General features: G+C 32.8%; 2 protein-coding genes across 2 annotated transcripts; one reads left to right on the forward strand and one right to left on the reverse strand.

Annotated features, from left to right (window-relative positions):
* The first annotated feature begins 4,762 nt into the window (after positions 1 to 4,762).
* LOC132744293 (putative nuclease HARBI1) lies at positions 4,763 to 14,615 on the forward strand. Its single transcript, XM_060732951.1, has 5 exons — positions 4,763 to 4,975; positions 8,972 to 12,062; positions 12,358 to 12,465; positions 13,245 to 13,440; positions 14,478 to 14,615. Exons 2-4 carry the CDS (start codon positions 11,356 to 11,358, stop codon positions 13,432 to 13,434), a joined length of 1,005 nt encoding a protein of 334 aa, XP_060588934.1. The 5' UTR covers positions 4,763 to 4,975; positions 8,972 to 11,355; the 3' UTR covers positions 13,435 to 13,440; positions 14,478 to 14,615.
* On the reverse strand, positions 13,879 to 18,043 carry LOC132744294 (uncharacterized). The gene is made up of 5 exons (XM_060732952.1): positions 17,624 to 18,043; positions 16,197 to 16,364; positions 15,732 to 15,864; positions 14,886 to 14,936; positions 13,879 to 14,613 (listed from the first exon to the last, which is right to left on the reverse strand). Exons 1-5 carry the CDS (start codon positions 17,769 to 17,771, stop codon positions 14,421 to 14,423), a joined length of 693 nt encoding a protein of 230 aa, XP_060588935.1. The 5' UTR covers positions 17,772 to 18,043; the 3' UTR covers positions 13,879 to 14,420.
* Between the last annotated feature and the right edge of the window lie 12 nt (positions 18,044 to 18,055).

Below are 18,055 nucleotides of genomic sequence, written 5' to 3' on the forward strand. Positions count from 1 at the left end.
GAACTATTCATGAAAATTGTTTGGAATTTGTGAGCATTTGAATGAAATTTTCTGTATAACTAGAACAGTCAAAACTGCAGAACTGGAGATATAAGCTTGCATACCTCTTAATGTTCTAAACTACTATGCCGGCAGCTTTCAGTATGTCTAAAAACATTAATCTGCAGTGCAAGCACTATCATAATGTCAAAAATAGAAAGCATTGGCTATATACTTGGTCACAGCTTCTGAAATATGTATTTTCTTCTAACATGTATGTGTGATTTAAAAAAAACTGTTCATGTAAAGTTTTACATTTGATAATGCAATTAAAAAGAAATAAATAATAAAAAAAAAACAACCTGTGTCTTGTTTACACACTAGGTGATTTATCATTTAGAAGCAGAATAGCTGAAAAGCATGACATGTAATTTAAATGCCTTCTTTTTGTATTATTTTAAAAGAACTTTTATCGCAACATTTCAATGAAAAAAATGAAATTTTAGCCATCTGTCTGTACTAGGTTTAACTTTCCATGCATAAATAAGTTCTACCTTTATCATGGGCTTCATACACTTATTTATACAAATTTAAGCAAGTCACTTCCTCCATCTCCATTATTTAATTTTTTTATCCTATGTAATGGCTAGCCTAACCCATCCAGTTCAGTCATCTTATATGAGCCGTGTCACGACAAAACCAACATTATGCGTTTGCGACCAGCATGGATCCAAACCAGTCTGCGCATCCGCACAGTCTGATCAGGATCCATGCTGGTTCGCTACCAGTTTCTTCTACTTGTAATATGGTTTGTAAGCGAACAGGCACGGATCCAGATCAGACTGTGTGGATGCGCAGGCTGGTCTTGGAGCCATGGCTTGGTCGCAAAACCCATTGTGTTGGGTTTTTTCGTGACGCGGCTCATGTGCTATTGAGTTTTTGCCAATACATAGCCATGGCCTTGACAAGAACCAAAATGGAGTATCCATTTCCCCCCAAATAATTTTCCCATTTTAGGCTATTTAAAACTTAAGTATTAGGTTTTATACTTTAGATATAGATTTTCATTTATTAATATTCATGTTGCGCCATTACCTTCCAAAAAATTCTACACTTTTAGTTTTTATATGGGTACCTTCTTGACATTTTTTCAAGCTTGGATTTGACAGTATCCGTATTAAACACCCGCGTTCTAATTTTAGACATTGAAGAAGCACTTCCGTTACTATTTTTAGTAACGGGAAAACCCCTCTTTCATTAGCAACCGACTTAAGAATTTTCTTAAGTGTAATATTTATTACTTAAGATATTTCTCAATCTTAAGAAATAATCTCAGCTAAGTTTTTCTTAAGTCATTTTCAGAATACGACTTAATCTTAAGATAAAAAATTTTCTTAGCTAAGATTTTTTTTTCAACTTATGTTTTAACTTAAGAAATAACTTAAGATCAGTTGTGAATACGGCCCCAGGGTCCGTATTCAATATACATCTTAAGTTAATCTTATCCTTAAATATGACCTTAAAGATAAGAAAATCTTAAAATCAGCGTTTTTTCTAAGAAAAATCTTAAGTGATATTTAATAAACATCTTATCTTAAGTTTTTCCTTAAAAATACGATTTTCAGTCCTTAACTTTAAGGAAGCCACATAGCAACCTTAACTTTGCTCTTAGAAATAAGGAATTTAGATTGATTCATCAAAAACGCCATTTTCTCGGGCAGGTAAATATCTTACGATGTACATGCGTGTTAATTGAAATATTTTTCGTTCAAAAATGATTTTATATGCTTATTTGCTAATTTGAAGGGCGATAATCGATGTATGTTCCGTAAAAGTCGCGCGTCACAGGTCGAATGTTTACATCGTTTAAGCTCAATTTACCTAAAACACGGGGGTGGAACCCCATATGAATCTCAAAAATGAGCATCGGTAAAAATGATATGTGAATTTCCGCTGCACCAGATGTGAAGCATAACACCAGATGTGACTGGAAAAATAGGCCGATCGCAGGGTAAGTTTTCATCTTTTTAAACATTTATATAAAATTCAATCCTTTTTTTAAGAAAATCGAAATGTGATTCTACCCTCCTGACTCTCCTCTATATTACCCCTTGTTGTTTTGGATTTCTATGCAGTCTTCATCGAGATATTCTTTCCGTCGTGGGTTCTGGTGTGTCCAAAACATGCAATATGAATGAAGAAAATGTCACTAAACGGACTCGAAAAACATAGATTTTACGAAATCTCACTACAGGTCGATGCTAAACATTCAAACAAATCCTGGTTTAAATATTTATTGAGATTTGGCTACATACAAGGGAATCGCTGCTCAAAATTGCATTTGAGCTCCAGATGTGCTGAAGAGATTCATATGTGCATAGCATGAAAAATTAGCAACAATCTAGAATTTATTCTATTGTGTATCATTCTGTAATAAATTCTATTATCCGAAATAGACACATTTTCACGAGACGAGCTTGAATAACATAGTATCCATATAGAAAGAGATATAATTATAAGACATTCTGCATACGAAAGGTTTTTAAAATACGTAGATATGGTGGGAAGGCCTTGCTTATTTTCACTTATTGACGTCGTGTGTACTGCAATCTTCCCCTTTTATGCCACCATGCATTAATTAATTAATTAATTATTCACTCGACTGCACTGTCTGCTTAATAGGAGAGTAATGTGAAGCGTGTTTGAATTTTATTATGATGCTGTAAGAAAGTTAGTGATAAACTTTTAAAAAAAGATCAAAGAAGATTTGCATATTTATTTTCCACATTAAGAAACGTCCCTGCAGAATATTTACATGGTTCACTTCATGCCCACAGTCGCAATTATGGGTCATTGCCTATCTGAATTTTATGCCTGCTCTGTAATTCTTTGAATGGTTTTAAAGAAACTTTAACATATCTTAACAGTATTTAGCGGACATGCGTAGCTCATAACATAGATTGTTTCCTGAAAATGTTCATGTACGCAAAAAGATCAATGAACTTATTCTCCGCTTTATAACTGTTATTTCAGTGGGAACTGTAAATTCCACTGTAAATTATAAACACTTAATTTTTTTCGTAATTCGTTTCTTTTGTTATTTTTAGGAAAATGGGTCGTTTTCTAGGCACAAAAAGGAAAGGTTTAAAACTTTCAAGAATAAAACGTCACGTGTATCGTTTTAAAAGAGGAAGTCATCAGCGCTTACATCTCCTTTTACGCCTTTTAAATTGTCCCCATGTGTCTAAAGATTCCGCGTATCGCAGACTCCAAAGTCCAAAAATTCACCAGAAAGTGCACGTATTACTTTTTCCAATTCAAAGAAAAAACGCTTAATATTCAATTAACAACTATTAAGTCCCATGAAATGTTCTTCACAGAAAGGATTTGCAAAGATAAATAAAATCAGTTACAATGAACAGATAGACATTATGGATGACATGGGTTACATAAAAAGTAACCGAGGTTTCGGGTGGGAAATTTTATTTATGGAGAGAAGCCAATCATAAATTGAAATTTTATGTTTATTAAAATTCTCATTTCTGTTTATCATGCGATAAAACAGTTATAATATATCGAACTCGACTATTATGTAGAAATATCATGACCTGGGCGGCATCTCGGGTTTTCCTTACAGACAATGTTCTCGGCCCATATCCTGTAAAGAAAAACCTTCGATGCCGCACCAGGCCATGATATTTACACATAACAGTCTGTCGCTATAACTATAACTTGTGGAATATTAAAGTGATAGATATTTTTATGAATGTAAACATTATTAAAGAAACATATTATATGACACGATAGCTTTACAAAGTTCATTACTCTCAGTTTGGTTTGTCCAAGTTACATATCATTTATTAGTGAATTGTTTATCATAAGAGGACTATCCGCTCTGCGTCAACATTTTCATGTACTCGGGCCTTTTAGTATTTCTAATGCTATTATAAGCTAGTAAGCTCTGTCACTGTGGTAATCAAACATACTAATGTTACAATTAAACTTTCAGCCAAAGATGCAAAACCTATATTGTTTCTATACATTGGCTATTCAATGATTATATGGAAGTGGTACGTAGTTTTGTAGATGGTTTTCACTTATGAATCTCTTCAGCACATCTGGAGCTCAAATGCAATTTTGAGCAGCGATTCCCTTGTATGTAGCCAAATCTCAATAAATATTTAAACCAGAATTTGTTTGAATGTTTAGCATCGACCTGTAGTGAAATTTCGTAAAATCTATGTTTTTCGAGTCCGTTTAGTGACATTTTCTTCATTCATATTGCATGTTTTGGACACACCAGAACCCACGACGGAAAGAATATCTCGATGAAGACTGCATAGAAATCCAAAACAACAAGGGGTAATATAGAGGAGAGTCAGGAGGGTAGAATCACATTTCGATTTTCTTAAAAAAAGGATTGAATTTTATATAAATGTTTAAAAAGATGAAAACTTACCCTGCGATCGGCCTATTTTTCCAGTCACATCTGATGTTATGCTTCACATCTGATGCAGCGGAAATTCACATATCATTTTTACCGATGCTCATTTTTGAGATTCATATGGGGTTCCACCCCCGTGTAAAATATTGCCACTATTGGAGGCGAACATTTAGAAGGCAAATGATTAACAGAGTCAAGATATACCATAGCATTGGCTAAATGCGCATATGTTTTGTTGTGCTTACGTATGTGATTTATAACCGGAATTCGCGAGTTTACAACTATGATTGAAGTAGACTAAACATCTTGTTTACATCACGGAATTTAAATCCGTGTTTACATGTATTATGATCCACAAACTCTTCAACAATAACTTCCGGTGACTGTTACCAGTTATAAACAATGAAGTGTTTAATTGGTTAAATAAAAACGATGATGCCACTGCATGAAAGCACATCTTCAACGGTAACTTTCATAAGGAAGCTTATATAAAAAATGGGCACACTGGATTACTTTTATATGAACAACACCGTTGATGTTGAGGATTTACAGGTTTGTAACCTTTAAACTTCGTGATTTTAATATCACTATATCATGGAAAAGACCCCAGTGTCTATACAATCTTCATCTGTTTTCTTTATTTTACATTACTATTTTAAATTTAATTGATACATTCAAGTACCCCCCCCCCCCCCCGAAATATACAGCAGGGTCTTATCCAGGAGATATTCTTATATATATATATGTGTGTAGGAACATGTATAATATCGTAGCATCTCTTAGTCTTATATCATGTATGATGTGTATTTGACTGCCTCTGTGGTCGAGGGGTTACTGGTTGGGGACCACCAAAACCGGACAACCACCAAACCCGGACGGCCCCGAAAATGCTTAATTTAGTATTTTCTTTGTTCAGTGGTTGTCAGTCACATTTTTATCAACAATAAGTGCATGTTTCTTTTAAAATTAAGTAAATGAATTTATTTCAACCTCTGTAAATGGTAATATTTTAGTGTCTATTTCAAGAATGTTAACGTTGAAATTTGGGGGTCAAGAAAGCAATGCCTGACCTCATATACCAGCTATAATCATTTGCAGAGTGAATAATAGAATTTCCAAAACTTCAGCATTTGTTGCTGACATATTGTATATCATGTTACAAATCAAAACACCCAGGCTTTAATCTGAATTAAATCACATATGATCATGTACATATCTGTCCGGACACATGGTACTGTAGTGTAGACAATTTAGGTAATTTTGATACCCTCCTTGTCGAGCCTCAGATAAAAGTGTCAATACAATCAGAAATAAACAAACTAGTTTATTAGTTAGGAGAAGAACCTAGCTGAACTGTGTCAAATTTTTTGGTCTCTAGGTTAAAAATTATGAAATCTGTACAGAAAAATGTTCCAAAAGTGTCCGGTTGATGGTGTCCGACCAGTAGATGATTTCTAATCCAGTTACCTCTCTGGCATAGGTTCGATCCCCAGGAGATGCTTTGGTAGTTTAGCGTTTATTTCAAATTTTGGGTAATATTTGGGTATTTCGTGCATGCCGAACATACATATGAGCCGCGTCAGGACAAAACCAACATAAAGGGTTTGCGACCAGCATGGATCCAGACCAGCCTGCACTATCAGGATCCATGCTGTTCGCTATCAGTTTCTCTACTTTTCATAGAGTTGGTATGCGAACAGCATGGATTCTGCACAGATGTGCAGACTGCTCTGGATCCATGCTGGTCGCAAACCCTTTATTATGCTCCCCGAAAAAATTTCGGGGGAGCATATAGTCGCCGCCTTGTCCGTCCGTCCGTCCGGCCGTCCGTCCGTCCGTCCGTCCGTCCCCTTTTCTTGTCCGGGACATAACTTTGAAACAACAAGAGGTATCAACATGAAACTTTGTAGGTAGATAGATCTCATTAAGTAGGTGTGCAGTGCACAAGAACCGTAACTCTGCCTTGCCTAATTTTTGAATTATTCCCCTTTGTTTATTTTTACACTTTGAACTTTGTCCGGGACATAACTCTAAAAGTATAAGAGGTATCAACATGAAACTTTGTAGGTAGATAGATCTCATTGAGTAGAAGTGCAGTGCACAAGAACCGTAACTCTGCCTTGCCTAATTTTTGAATTATTCCCCTTTGTTTATTTTACACTTTGAACTTTGTCCGGGACATAACTCTAAAAGTATAAGAGGTATCAACATGAAACTTTGTAGGTAGATAGATCTCATTGAGTAGAAGTGCAGTGCACAAGAACCGTAACTCTGCCTTGCCTAATTTTTGAATTACCCCCCTTTGTTTTATTTACACTTTGAAATTTGTCCGGGACATAACTCTAAAAGTATAAGAGGTATTAACATGAAACTTTGTAGGTAGATAGATCTCATTGAGTAGAAGTGCAGTGCACAAGAACCGTAACTCTGCCTTGCCTAATTTTTTAATTATCCCCCTTTGTTTATTTTACAATTTGAACTTTGTCCGGGACATAACTCTAAAAGTATAAGAGATATCAACATGAAACTTTGTAGGTAGATAGATCTCATTGAGTAGGTGTGCAGTGCACAAGAACCGTAACTCTGCCTTGCCTAATTTTTGAATTATCCCCCTTTGTTTATTTTACACTTTGAAATTTGTCCGGGACATAACTCTAAAAGTATAAGAGGTATCAACATGAAACTTTGTAGGTAGATAGATCTCATTGAGTAGGTGTGCAGTGCACAAGAACCGTAACTCTGCCTTGTCTAATTTTTGAATTATCCCCCTTTGTTTATTTTACACTTTGAACTTTGTCCGGGACATAACTCTAAAAGTATAAGAGGTATCAACATGAAACTTTGTAGGTAGATAGATCTCATTGAGTAGGTGTGCAGTGAACAAGAACCTTAACTCTGCCTTGCCTAATTTTTGAATTATCCTCCTTTGTTTATTTTTACACTTTGAACTTTGTCCGGGACATATTTCTTAATGTATAAGAGATATCAACATGAAACTTTGTAGGTAGATAGATCTCATTGAGTAAGTTTGCAGTGCACAAGAACTGTAACACTGTCTTGCCTACTTTTGGAGTTATTGCCCTTTGTTCATTTTGACACTTTGAACTTTGTCTGGGACATTACTCTAAAATTATAAGAGATATTAACATGAAACTTTGTAGATAGATAGGTCTCATTGGGTGGAAGTGCAGTGCTTAAGAATCATTACTCTGCCTTGCCTTATTTTGAAGTAATTGCCCTTTGTTTATTTTTACTTTTTGACTTTTGTCCTGGACATTACTTTAAAACTATTAGAGATATCAACATGAAACTTTGTAGGTAGCTAGATGTAATTGGATAGAACTGCAACGCTTCAAGAACCTAAACAAAGCCTGGTCTAATTTTGGAGTTATTGCCCTTTGTTCATTTTTTTTATACTTTCCTGTGTCCAGAACCTTCTCGGGGAGCATCACCCGGTTCAACCGGTTCTTGTGTTGGTTTTGTCGTGACGCGGCTCATATGTATGTTCGGCATGCACGAAATACCCAAAATTTGAAATATACTAAAAAATAAATGTTTAAGACTTTAATTATGATTTACAATATACACTCTCACTAAGGTATATTCAAAAATACCCAAATATACATTTTCCTATCATTGTGTTTTGAACCAAAATATACCCAAATACAGTATACTCCATTAAAGCTATTAATTTTAAATGGACACTTGTATGAATTTTTAACAAAATTATACCATTAACATTTAAATGTAGACAATAAATATTATACCTTAATTTTAAATCTCATGTATATTCATTAATGAACCTAGGTAAGCAAATGTCACAAGTTTATTTTCTAACAACATCAGAACTGCCCATTTCAACGAAATTAATGAAAGTTATAGCCTGCTAGGTCATATTATTTTATTAATATCAAATCATTTTATTATTATAATCTAATTTTATTCAAACAAAAATGTATATTGCTATGTTTGGGTGCATTTGCAGTGATTTTTTTCACTGTATATTACAGCTGTAGAAAGGCTGTTTCCCCTAGCCAAAAATAGGTATATTTTCCCCTAAAATTTGTAAATATGCTAATATTTTCCCCTAAAATGCCTTGTATTCTTCCTTCCCAGAACCATGACTTAACAGAATCTGCATCTGACTTATATCACCTAGAGGATAGAAATCTGCCCCTATACAGCCTCTGCTATGTACTGAATTGATATTATTTTTTTTCACATCAAATCTGTGGGTAAATTCCATTTTCAAGTACTGGAATTTGATTTCAGGTTCTCCCCCTTTTTTTGTTTTATCACTCTATATTTTCACCTTAAAGCCAGGTTTTTTGGAAAATTGAAAAAAAATCACTGATTAAAACAGATTTGGGTATGTTAGGGTATTTCGTGCCGCCATGTGTTGAAGTTCAATAAAATTGCTGTTTATGATAACTTTATCTGCTTCCATTAAATAATGATTATATTGAGTTCATGCAGACTATATAGACTAGTAATTTAACATTAAAAGTCTTATATAATTATTATGTATTTTTTTTTTTATTATTTCAGGTTCTCAGTCACTGGATGATGTATTTTCGTGAATTCTTGCATCTAAAAGTTCCACTATTGGATGGACACTCTTTCTCTTCAAGCAAACAGTGATTTTTTTTTTTTCAAAAGCTTGTTGTGCAGGAAAGACACGGTTAACCGTTTAAGGAAACATTCAATGAATGGCCGATTCAATTAATAGGAATTGAAAAGAAAATCAATACAAGATTTTTATGAACTTATGAACTGAACATTTCATTATTGCATTTCAGTATTGTTCAAAAAGGCCCCTGCCATGAAAATCTTAATTGGAACTGAGTTAAAAAAGTATCTCATTAAATAATCCAGTATTTAAAGCACCACATGAACCTATAAAAATTGAACATTTTGATATTTATAATATGTTGTGAAGTATATGTGTAGAGAACAAGTCAATGATAATTGAAACTATTAGTGAATAAATTTATAAATAAAATGTTGCAATATAATGAGCTTGTTGTTGCACCCATATGAATTATTCATCATTTACTTAAATGCTGCCATTATGATAATGAAAAAAAAACTTCCTTCAAAGTTGAAGCAATACATCTTTACTGGCTTAGACCTACTATAGACCACTGTATTGTATACAGAGCTGACACAGTATTCTCTTAGATGACTTGGGCATTTAAACTGAAATGTTCAAGGATTAATTGGTACCTCAAGTACTTGTGAAAGTTTTTAGCTCGACTATTCCAGAAGAATAAGTAAAGCTATTTATGTAGTCACCCGAGTGTCAGCGTTGGTGTCTGCGTTACCACTTATGTTAAAGTTTTTGTAATACCTTAAATATTTTCAAAGTCCATTGACATATGGCTTTGCAACTATGCACACTTGTTCACCATTATGACCCCAACCTGACAGGAGGAGGTAACTGTATCAAGCATTTTAACAGATTATGCCCCTTTTTCAAATTAAAATGTATTTTTAGGTTTGCGTACAACCTCAGAATTTTCATATTCTATTGAAACAAGTTGAAATTTTATAGTATTCTTTGAGAGCATAATAGGACTCTCTCCAAGGCCTATAACTGTAACATGGATTTAATGAAAACTTTTGTCCTTTTGTTATTAACTCAGAAATTTTTACATTATCAAGGCTCTTTACTATCGAGCACTAAGAATAGTCGAGCGTTGCTATCCTACCGACAGCTCTAGTTCTGCTGTTTGACTCAATAATGGCCCTTGAATAGAAAAAAGATGTTTTAGCCTGTTGATGATTTTTGTTTTTGTGTCTCTTGCTGCGCAGAAGGTGCAAATATTCTACACAGTATTCCTGAAATATAGGGTGTTCATTTGCCCCACAATACAACTGCTAACATGGCTATTATAAGGCTACACATGTGATCACTAATCACTCATTTTAATGTAATGTAGCTTAAACATTACATGCTCATGGACTAGTTGATATGATTGCTTTTTGTCAGTTATCTGTCATACACCCAAATTCACTGTGTTTATCATGAGTTACAATTATCTTTTGTCCAATTAGCATTGAATTCACTCCAATTGTAATATTTTAACTTCTAGGCTTTTCTTCTATATAACATATAGTGAGGCATTACCTCAAATTGAAGAGTAGTCATAAATAAATTGTATTACTGTCTATAGCATTGAAACCTGAAGGGATGTATATTAAAATCTCATACTGTTAAATTATTTACCCCAGGGTAAAAGTCTTTGTCTGTCTGTATGTCACAAATTTTTGTCCTGAGCATAACTTGATAGTTAAACAACATATTGACATGAAACCTACTGGGTATATTTTAAAAAAATAATATATGACAAATGGAAGTTATTTCCCTGCATTTAATGTCTTAATTTCAGTGCATACCACTCCAACAAATGATGACCGTGAAAATTAAAGTGTAAGCAAATGTCATGTAAGACAAATACAGGAACTGTCTGGTTGCTGTCTTTAATTGTCTCCCTTTCTTTATTTTTTTTATTTCAAATTGTATACCTCTTAAACTAGGAATGTTATTGTCTTGAAACTTATGAGTATTATTAAAAGACAGCTAGAGGAACTTATACTAATAAAAAGAACCAGAATTGCAAACAAATGTACATCACATTATACCCAAGTATTATCTGGCTTTTTGTATGGATAATTTATTTGCCGGATTGCATTTGATATGTAAATTGTAATGTAATTGAATCAAGTAAATTTTGTATAATCAATCTTTTTCAAAACCAATCTTAAAAGAACACCTAGTTATATTTTCTAGTTATACAAAGTAGAATGTGACTGATAGGGATTGTCTCTTAATAGAGAGTTAAATAGTTTATGTAACTGTTATATTTTAACTAAAATCTGTGCTTACTGAACTTAAGATTACATTTTATTTTTTAAAACCTTAAACAGAAATGACAAACCGCCTAACTTCAATAGACACAATGCCTAATTTAGAGGTTCTAAATAGGTACAGGCTTGACAAAGGTGGAATAAGGTATTTGGAGCAGTTATTGTATAACAAGATTCAACCCCTGGCCAGGAGAAATAACAGTTTGTCTGTCAGAGACAAGATTTTGGTAACTCTGAGGTACTTGGCCACCGGACCCATTCAGCTTAATGATGCTGACATACATGGTGTAAGTCAGCCTACAGTTAGCAGAGTTGTGACTGAGGTAGTCTCAGCTTTAAGCAGTCCAGACATTGTTGGACAATTTATCAAATTCCCTTGCACCAGAGAGGAACTGATTAAAAATCAACAAGAATTTTATGGCATTGCCAAATTCCCTAAAGTTGTAGGTGTGATTGACGGCACACACATAAGAATACAGGCACCTGCAAATAATGAAGAGCTGTATGTTAACCGGAAAGGCTTTCATTCCTTGAATGTTCAGCTAGCATTTGATCCCTTTGATCAGATCATAGATGTAGTGTGTAAATGGCCTGGATCTGTTCATGACAGCAGAATACTACAGCAAAGTGGCTTAACAACAGTATTTGAAGGAGGACACATGCCAGTGGGACAGTACCATCTGCTGGGAGATTCAGGCTATCCATGTAAGAAATGGTTGCTCACACCATTTATAAATCCCCAAACTAGTGGTGAAATTGGATACAACAGGTAAATAAACTAGATTATAAGTATACATGTTATAATAGTTAATCTATAATAACTTTTTTATTTAAGTCAGAAATATTATTCAATGTAATTCAATTTCTTTAAATACAATTATTAAAGAATTCAGAACATCTAACTAATATATATATTTGTACAATACATTTAACAGTAAAGTTAATTAACAAACATATAATAGAAAGAATTTGACATTAAAGGCCCATTAAGCCTTTGATATAATATTTCATCATTATCAACATACAAGTTTTGAACTTACTGAAAAATTTGGCAAACTATGCAGGAGTCATAAAATTACAAGGGCCAAAGTAGAACGTGGAATTGGACAGCTGAAGCGGAGATTTGGAGTTTTGCATCGAGAAGTGTCATTAAAGCCTGAAAAAGTTTGCAAGTAAAAACATTTATTTTTCTTATTATTCTTCATATAAAACCCCAAACAGCTGGTTCTAGTATAAATCATGTCCAAAAAAATATACAAGGGCAAAATTGTCGACAAATACACCCTTAAAAGTTTTGACAGAGATATGGGCATAAAAGAAATGTAGTATATATGCTCTTGGCAATATCCGGAAAATTCCTGGATATTTCATCATCTCTAGTGACATTTACCTTGCAAATATTAACCTAAATTGCATGTGTACCACTTATGGTCATGATAATTAGCATTTGTGTTACAATCCATCAATAAATGATGACTAAATGCTCCCCAAACAAAATTTGACCTCTCTATGTGACCTTGACTTTTGGTAGCAGGGACCTGGATTATTATCGGTAAACTTGTGATTTATTGTGTTTAGATAAATCAAATATGATTGTCAATTAATTTGTTTCAAGAAGTGGCCCATTAATATTAGAACAAATTCATAGAAATAATGATTCAATGTGCATTTAAAAAACAAATATTTAATATGAAATACCAATATTGCTACAACTAAGAAATGCCAAAATGTATCTTTGAATTTTGAATATAATAAGTCATATGACACCTTATATATACCTTACAGACACATAAAGTAAATGTCCCAAAAGTTCTTAAATGCAAGTTTTTTTATAATAAAGTACATTATGTGCATGTATGACATTTTCATTAATTTACAAGTTCATCATAGCATTGTGTGCATATGTTTAAATGTATTTTATATGGAATTGTTTGCACTTTTGTATTTATAGAGTAGTACTAGCATGTGCAGTGTTACATAACATTTGCAAGAGGCTAAACATTCAAATGCCATTACAAGATGATGATGATGATGACAATGATGATAACAGTAATGCTCAAGACAATACAATCAATGGAAACAATGCTGCTTTTCAGAATGGTCTAAGATTCAGAGATCATATAGTACAGACATACTTTTGATGATAAGTAAGTAAATGTTATTGTATAATTCAAAATGAAAAACTCAAAAATGAAGTTCATTTGCTCAAACTAATAAACAGACATAATATTATGCTTTTAAATCCAAGTGCTTCTTGATTCCTTTTTGATGGACATATAAATTGTGCCTGTTGGTATACAAGTAATTGTAAGTTCCAGGCAAAGTGACAATTTTTCTAAGTTAGTAATATATCTATATTTAGCAGCTAATAAAGTTTACTAGAACAAACATAAAATGTTATTCACTTATATGTCTGTAAAAACATTGTTTAAGCTAATTTGAAACATTTCATTATTTCATGCTTTCCAGTGTTTTATTGTAATATATCAGATGATTATATTCTGATTAATCACTAGTGAAATTTATAAAATATAATTTTCACTGTAGCCGGACTATATCTGAATGAACAAGTTTTGTGACAGACAGACAGACAGACAGACAGATGGACAGTGCACAACTAGACTTGGTACTGATCATTCCTGTAAAGTTTGGATCAAATTGCACCATTAGTTTATGAGGAGTAGTCCGGACAAGCTTTTGTGTATCTGGCAACACACAGAAATAACACCTTTTTATCAAAGGGCCATAACTCGACCAAAAACCATTCAACCGGAAAACCAGTGCAATATGCGCAAGGACTTGAGCTACAAATCAATCCTGTAAAGTTTCATTGAAATTGCATAAGTGGTATAAGAAAAGTAGCCCAGACAAATTAAAAAAAAATTATTAAAGGGCCATAACTCTGACAAAATTCATTGAACTGGAAAATGCTGACAATATGCACAACTAGACTTGGTACTGATCATTCCTGTAAAGTTTGGATGAAATTGCACCAGTAGTTTATGAGGAGTAGTCCGGACAAGTTTTGTAACAGACAGACAGACGGACAGAGTGAGACAGACAGACAACGGAGAAGTGATCCCTATATGTCGCCACTACTCTGTAGAGGCGACACAAAAACCAGCATTCATTGTTCAATTTTTGAAAAATACTGAATTTGAAGTTCAAGTTTCTTTCTTTTCAGTTGTCTCATACTTGAACAGTCTAAACATTGGCACTTTGCGCAAGATGTTGATGTTGATGGAAGACTTCTTTTTGATGTTTTCAGCCCCACTAGATCTACCTCACTGTCATGATCCGATAACATAATTTCTGTTATACTGTAAATAATGAATCAGTTTAGTGGAAAGTGAAAATGTACTGAGTAAAATGTTATTTTTCAGTACACAATAAAATATTATTTAAGGAAAGCAGATGTTTCTTTTTAATTCAGATATAAGCATTGTCCAACAGAGAACAAACAGCATTTAATATCAAAAGTTAACACAAACTGAAAAATAGTTTATGATAATTATGAGATAACAGGCAAAGACATATCTCATATTTTCTCAATTAAGTATTACAAAATCAATAATTTAAAAGTAAATTTTACATGTCAATATCCTCTGTTGTTTTGGTGTTGTCTGTGGTCTTCTGTGTCAGTCTGGACAAAAAACAGAAAAAATAGATAGTAATAGAAATGAAATCTTGTGAAAATAGATTTTGTAACATTAAACTCAAACATGACTACAATATATTTCTATGAATCACTGAAGAAAACAATGTTTGTACACATTTTATTTCATAGAAATGATAAAGGATAAATGATAACCTTTATGAAAAGCTGATATTTTTTTGAATTCCAGATAAGCATTGTTGATGTAATCAAAAGAGACCATTAATTCAAGTTCATTACAAGATAATAGGCTTAGACACATCCAACATTTTTGTATAAAGTATTGCAAAATCAGTAATTGAAAATTAAAATTGTTACATGTCAATAGCCTGTTAAAACACAATAAATATGAATGTTTTAGAATTTAAATATAATAAAACTGCTTCAGATGAACTGTTATTTTGAAATGAACTATCACCTGCTAGGTCTAGAACTTTCAGTGTACATTTGTACATACATGTACAGCATATGTGTTATCTTGTATGCTGTATAAAAACAGACTGGCTTTATCAAATTATCATACACAAAATATACCTTTATCGGTTTATACAATTTTGTGATGTAAATAAGTATTTTCTATGCATCAAAGAATTGGGTTTAACTGACATGATTATGATGTTCTTAAATTCTGAATTTTGATAACACAATTTTCTGACAGCTAATGGAAAAAGTTTTATAAAATGTCTGTATTGTTACATAATATTATGAAACAAAACAAACTGTATACAACTATTCATTTATAGGTTAAGTGTTTACTGTGTTAAATGATTAATAAAATGATACCTTTCTAACATCATCAAGGAAGAATCATAATGTGTAGAACCAGGAATTCCTACTGTATTTACTGAATTCCTCCCAATTACATCCATCACTGCCTCAGTAATTGCAGACATTTTTCCTGGTTGTGGACCACCACCTGAAAGATAAAAAAGTTAGGCTATAACTTAGATAAAGTGAATATATGCATCATGTTATCATTATTATTGACATTGATTGTTAATATTGATGTAAAGGAATTTCTTAATTTAAATGATACATTTTTAAAAAAAGATTGAATACTATACCTACATGTAGTTGGTGCTAGTGGGCCAATGTGGTTCCATTTCTTATTTATACTTGTAATAATGATAAGATTATCCAAGATTATCCAAGTAACAGATTGAATATAGAAAAGCCTCAAACACCTACAACACATAATATAAACATTTGCTTTACTCATGCTTGAATATTAAAAAAATTGTATGTTACCTGTAGCAGACTGTTCCCTCTGGAAGTCCTGATACTTTAACCTGTGTGTTTGTACAAGGTTGTCCCATTTTTTAACAATGTCCTCTGTCTTCCTTGGAACTTCTGCCACAGTATTAAAGTTCTCAGTTATTTTGGTCCAGTTTATTTTCTTTGTTGATGATGTTATGCCTGAGCAAAAAAGGAAATGCATATTGATGAGCGATAAAATATAATGCTTGGGTTTCCATACACTTTAAAGATATACTATGCTCATCTGTAGGTAAGATATTTTAACCTTAGAAATGTATTGAAATTCATGAAATTCTTACTGAATATGTTAAAAATTGATAAAATAATGAATATACTACACTGTAATACTATGTATGGGAAACTGCATTCCCTATTACATGTCAAATGAAGTTGATCTTTTCTTAAAAAACTGCCAGTTTTTTTAATGACACTATATATATATATATTCATATTGTGACCTCCTATAGTGTGACGAGTTCAAAACATAACATATCTACTTTAAATGAAGTCGAAACATTTTTATTTTATACATTCAAAGAGACTGTGTAGCAATTATTGATATTTTTAAAATTCAAATTTGAGCATGCTAACATGCTAACTTTTATAACAACATATATACAGAGTCTCTCTTAAATGTGAAAACACTGTGGATATAGTTTCTATCAGCCAGGTAGACAATCAAATACAAAGTGAATCAAATTTAAATTTCAATAGTATATGTTGGTTAACAGGAACTTGAAAGTTCATATCAACAATTACAGTAATCTTTAAGTTTCTAGAAAAAAACATCCTCCATACATGTATATTTATATAAAGGGATATATTAGTCTAGCACTGTGGAATTTTAATATATACAAGGATTCAATATTAAAGCATACAAATGAATAAATGCACCTTTTTTAAGTTATCATATTTTTATCCAATTTTATTACCCTGCCTCCTTATTTTAATAGTATCTCTTATCTATGTCTACTATCCCACACATTGTAGTTTTTGCGTTTTTGCAACAAAATGTCATAAAAAGAGAAAAATTCACCACAGATGAGTGCATTTAGATAGTACTAAATGGTTAATAAAAGTATAAGTTTTTGCTGTGTTTATAATTCTGTACTGGTTGGGGACCACCAAATGCAGACAACCACCAAACCCTGACAGCCAAGATAATTCCTGATATATTTTTGTTTTGTTCAGTGGTTGTCGATCAATCACTGTCACTTTATATCAACAACAAAAGCATGTTTCTTCTATTATTAAGTGTTAAAGTTTATTTCAACATAACAATAATCGGAGACAGTGAGTTTAAAATACATCGTTAGTCCAAGATCGAAGAAAGAATTGTAAACAAGCTGGTTATCTCCCTTCAACTCCCGCCATCTGTCAAACGTAACATTTCATGGTAATATTGGCAAAATACTTACTGCTGGTGAACTTATGGCGAACGTACTGGTAATTCGTCAGTGTTTTATTTAAGTTTGATGACTGCCCCATAATGTTTGCCAGCAATAAGCAGTCATTCGCCGAAAAATTGGCGTTTCGGCGTTTCTTTACGTCTGCTGCCTCCGCCATGTTGAATGAGACGCTGCGCGCGCATAATTCTCATTTCCGTTACTATTTTAAGCGATGGAAAAACCAGAATAGCCTGGCAACGTACTTAAGAATTTTCTCAAACGAAATAAGAAAATTTTTAACCTTAAGAAAAATTTTAGCTAAGAAATTACTTAAGTAGCTTTTTAAGTACTATTTAAGGATAAGAAAGATCTTATCTTTAGTTAAGGAAAATATCGCGTAAGGATAAGAAAAATCTTAAGATGTATATTGAATACGGGCCCAGAATTTAAATGCATTTTACA

The sequence above is a fragment of the Ruditapes philippinarum genome, unplaced genomic scaffold (assembly GCF_026571515.1).
Source record: "Ruditapes philippinarum isolate M1 unplaced genomic scaffold, ASM2657151v2 ctg7597_1_1_1_1, whole genome shotgun sequence".
Classification (NCBI taxonomy): domain Eukaryota; kingdom Metazoa; phylum Mollusca; class Bivalvia; order Venerida; family Veneridae; genus Ruditapes; species Ruditapes philippinarum.

Bases quoted from the DNA above. Each gene is read 5' to 3' on its own strand.
- LOC132744293 (XM_060732951.1), top strand. From the start codon at position 11,356: ATGACAAACCGCCTAACTTCAATAGACACAATGCCTAATTTAGAGGTT. The intron at 12,063-12,357 runs GTAAATAAACTA...CAAACTATGCAG, and splicing joins GGTGAAATTGGATACAACAG to GAGTCATAAAATTACAAGGG. The intron at 12,466-13,244 runs GTAAAAACATTT...TTGTATTTATAG, and splicing joins AAGCCTGAAAAAGTTTGCAA to AGTAGTACTAGCATGTGCAG.
- LOC132744294 (XM_060732952.1), bottom strand. From the start codon at position 17,771: ATGGCGGAGGCAGCAGACGTAAAGAAACGCCGAAACGCCAATTTTTCG. The intron at 15,865-16,196 runs GTAACATACAAT...TTTATCTTTCAG, and splicing joins GAGGGAACAGTCTGCTACAG to GTGGTGGTCCACAACCAGGA. The intron at 14,937-15,731 runs GTATCATTTTAT...TTTTTTGTCCAG, and splicing joins TCCTTGATGATGTTAGAAAG to ACTGACACAGAAGACCACAG.